We start from the raw sequence: 1,895 nt of genomic DNA, 5'->3' as shown, positions 1-1,895 counted from the left end.
ACGCTCTTCAAACTCTGGACCACAGAGCCTCTGGACTCTGTTGCCGCTGCCAGCAGCGCTGACCTCAGTAAATGGAGAACGTTCCAAACCGTGCTTTTCTTGGACAGATTGTTGGATGGATCACCACTGCCACATGGTAAGTACTCCATCTGGTTAGTAGAAAAGTGTTCCTGAAATAATTAATTGAATTGTAAAGAGCCCTACCCCATGTTTACCTCATCATTCAACATAAGGTCAGGTTGGATGGGACTTTGAGCACTCTGATCCAGTGAAAGATGTCGCTGCCCATGGCATCTGGTTTGAACTAGATGATCTTCAAAAGTCTCTTCCAACCCAAACCATTCAATAATTCTGTGATTTTATGATTCGTTATTCTCTCAAATTTGACAAGATGGGTCACAGTTCTTTCTCTGTGTCTGTGCTCTCTTCAGAGGTGATAAAAAAGCTTTCAGAATGTTACTCCTCTCAGCTGGACTCCATGAATGCAGAAATCCGTATCCGCTGGCTGCAGATTGTAGTCCGAAATGACTATTACCCAGACCTTTACAAAGTCCGTCGCTTCTTGGAAAACCAGGTACTAACTGCTGGATTAAAATCACTGCACCTCTCAGTGCATGAGACATGTGCATGAGACATGCGACGTGAAAGACCTTGGAACTTCTGCTTCCTGGCCAAGTGTAGACCAGGTGTGTTGCGAAGGGGCTGAGCATGGCTCACCTGCTAGCGGGTGGGGAGGAATGGGCAGATGTAATTTGAAGTGCCTGCAAATAATCTCTGCTTTACTAGCCTCACTCAATACCCTTGTCCCAGCTCTGCCCTGTGGATTTTTTGTGTTGATTTGTAGCAGCCTTGGCTTTTCCAGACCAGAAATTTTCACACTACTAAATCATGTGACTGTTTGAAAACTGGCACTACATGCGAAGTCTAGGGGTCATCAAATTCCTTTCAGTAGTTTTTATGGTGCAGGAGCAAAAGGTTAATGCACGTGTTGGCTGTGGCCTCTTCTCCTTTGCCTTTCAAAATTAGTTCTGTTATTTGTGGAAGTAGCTCAGCCTTAGAGAGCAAGTGGGTTTTTTATTATCATTCATAAAAGTCTTTGCGTTAAACATACGTAGAGTAGACTTGGCTGTCTTTTGAAGAAATGTTGCTTGTCTCCAGTCTGAAGTCACCCAGGGCTGTTGGAGTGTAGCTGTAGAGGAGCTGAACCTCTTGACTTTTATTGAAGTGGTATTATCCAGCTTTCTTCTTTTGCAGATGTCTCGGATGTACACAATTCCACTTTATGAGGACCTTTGCACTGGCACCCTCAAGTCTTTTGCCTTAGAAGTTTTTTACCAGACCCAAAACCAGCTGCACCCCAATTTACGGAAAACCATCCAACAGATCTTATCACAGGGCTTGAATCCGCTTCCTGCCGTAGACACTACAGCAGTCACTACAGACACACCAGCAATGGTGCTTGAGGACAAAGTCTCAGAGGCCACAAATGGTGCCATTTCACTCAGGGATGTTAATGTGTCTGCGTAGATCACCAGCTCATGCCAGCCATGAAGCTCAAAAATGGGGACAGAATAGAGGAAAGATACCAAGCATCGCCTCCTTTCTCTCAGCCCGTCAGCTGCGGTGTGCTGTAACTGGATTTCTCTCCCAAAACGCAAAGCAAATGTGCCTTCAACTATCCAGCGCATGACACTGCCAGGTTCCAGAGGTCTCCTTCAGCCTTAGGATGGATATTTTGCTTCAATTTATACTGGGCAGGGACTCCTGGGCAGTTGCGTCTCCATGGAAAGTGGATAGTTCCCTTTCCTGAGGCTCTTCTGGATGGTTTCTCCAAGTTTGTTGATTGGTGGTTGGTTTTTTTCTTTTTTTTTTTTTTTTTTTTTTTGGTGCCACGG

The 1,895-nt window shown here is 45.1% G+C and overlaps 1 protein-coding gene across 1 annotated transcript in view; it reads left to right on the top strand.

The window, feature by feature from the left end:
- Window positions 1–1,527, top strand: part of RNPEPL1 (arginyl aminopeptidase (aminopeptidase B)-like 1) — a gene marked incomplete at its 5' end in the record, with an annotated part of 10,828 nt that extends 9,301 nt beyond the window's left edge. The window contains 3 exons of the mRNA XM_010140297.1: window positions 1–136; window positions 432–574; window positions 1,255–1,527. Coding sequence (XP_010138599.1) covers window positions 1–136; window positions 432–574; window positions 1,255–1,527 — 552 coding nt within the window. The remainder of the gene's footprint in view (window positions 137–431; window positions 575–1,254) is intronic.
- Between the last annotated feature and the right edge of the window lie 368 nt (window positions 1,528–1,895).

This window comes from Buceros rhinoceros, unplaced genomic scaffold (assembly GCF_000710305.1).
Source record: "Buceros rhinoceros silvestris isolate BGI_N320 unplaced genomic scaffold, ASM71030v1 scaffold21467, whole genome shotgun sequence".
In the NCBI taxonomy this organism is placed as follows: domain Eukaryota; kingdom Metazoa; phylum Chordata; class Aves; order Bucerotiformes; family Bucerotidae; genus Buceros; species Buceros rhinoceros.
The sequence above is the reverse complement of the archived record's forward strand: the minus strand, read 5'-3'. Positions and strand labels throughout refer to the sequence as shown.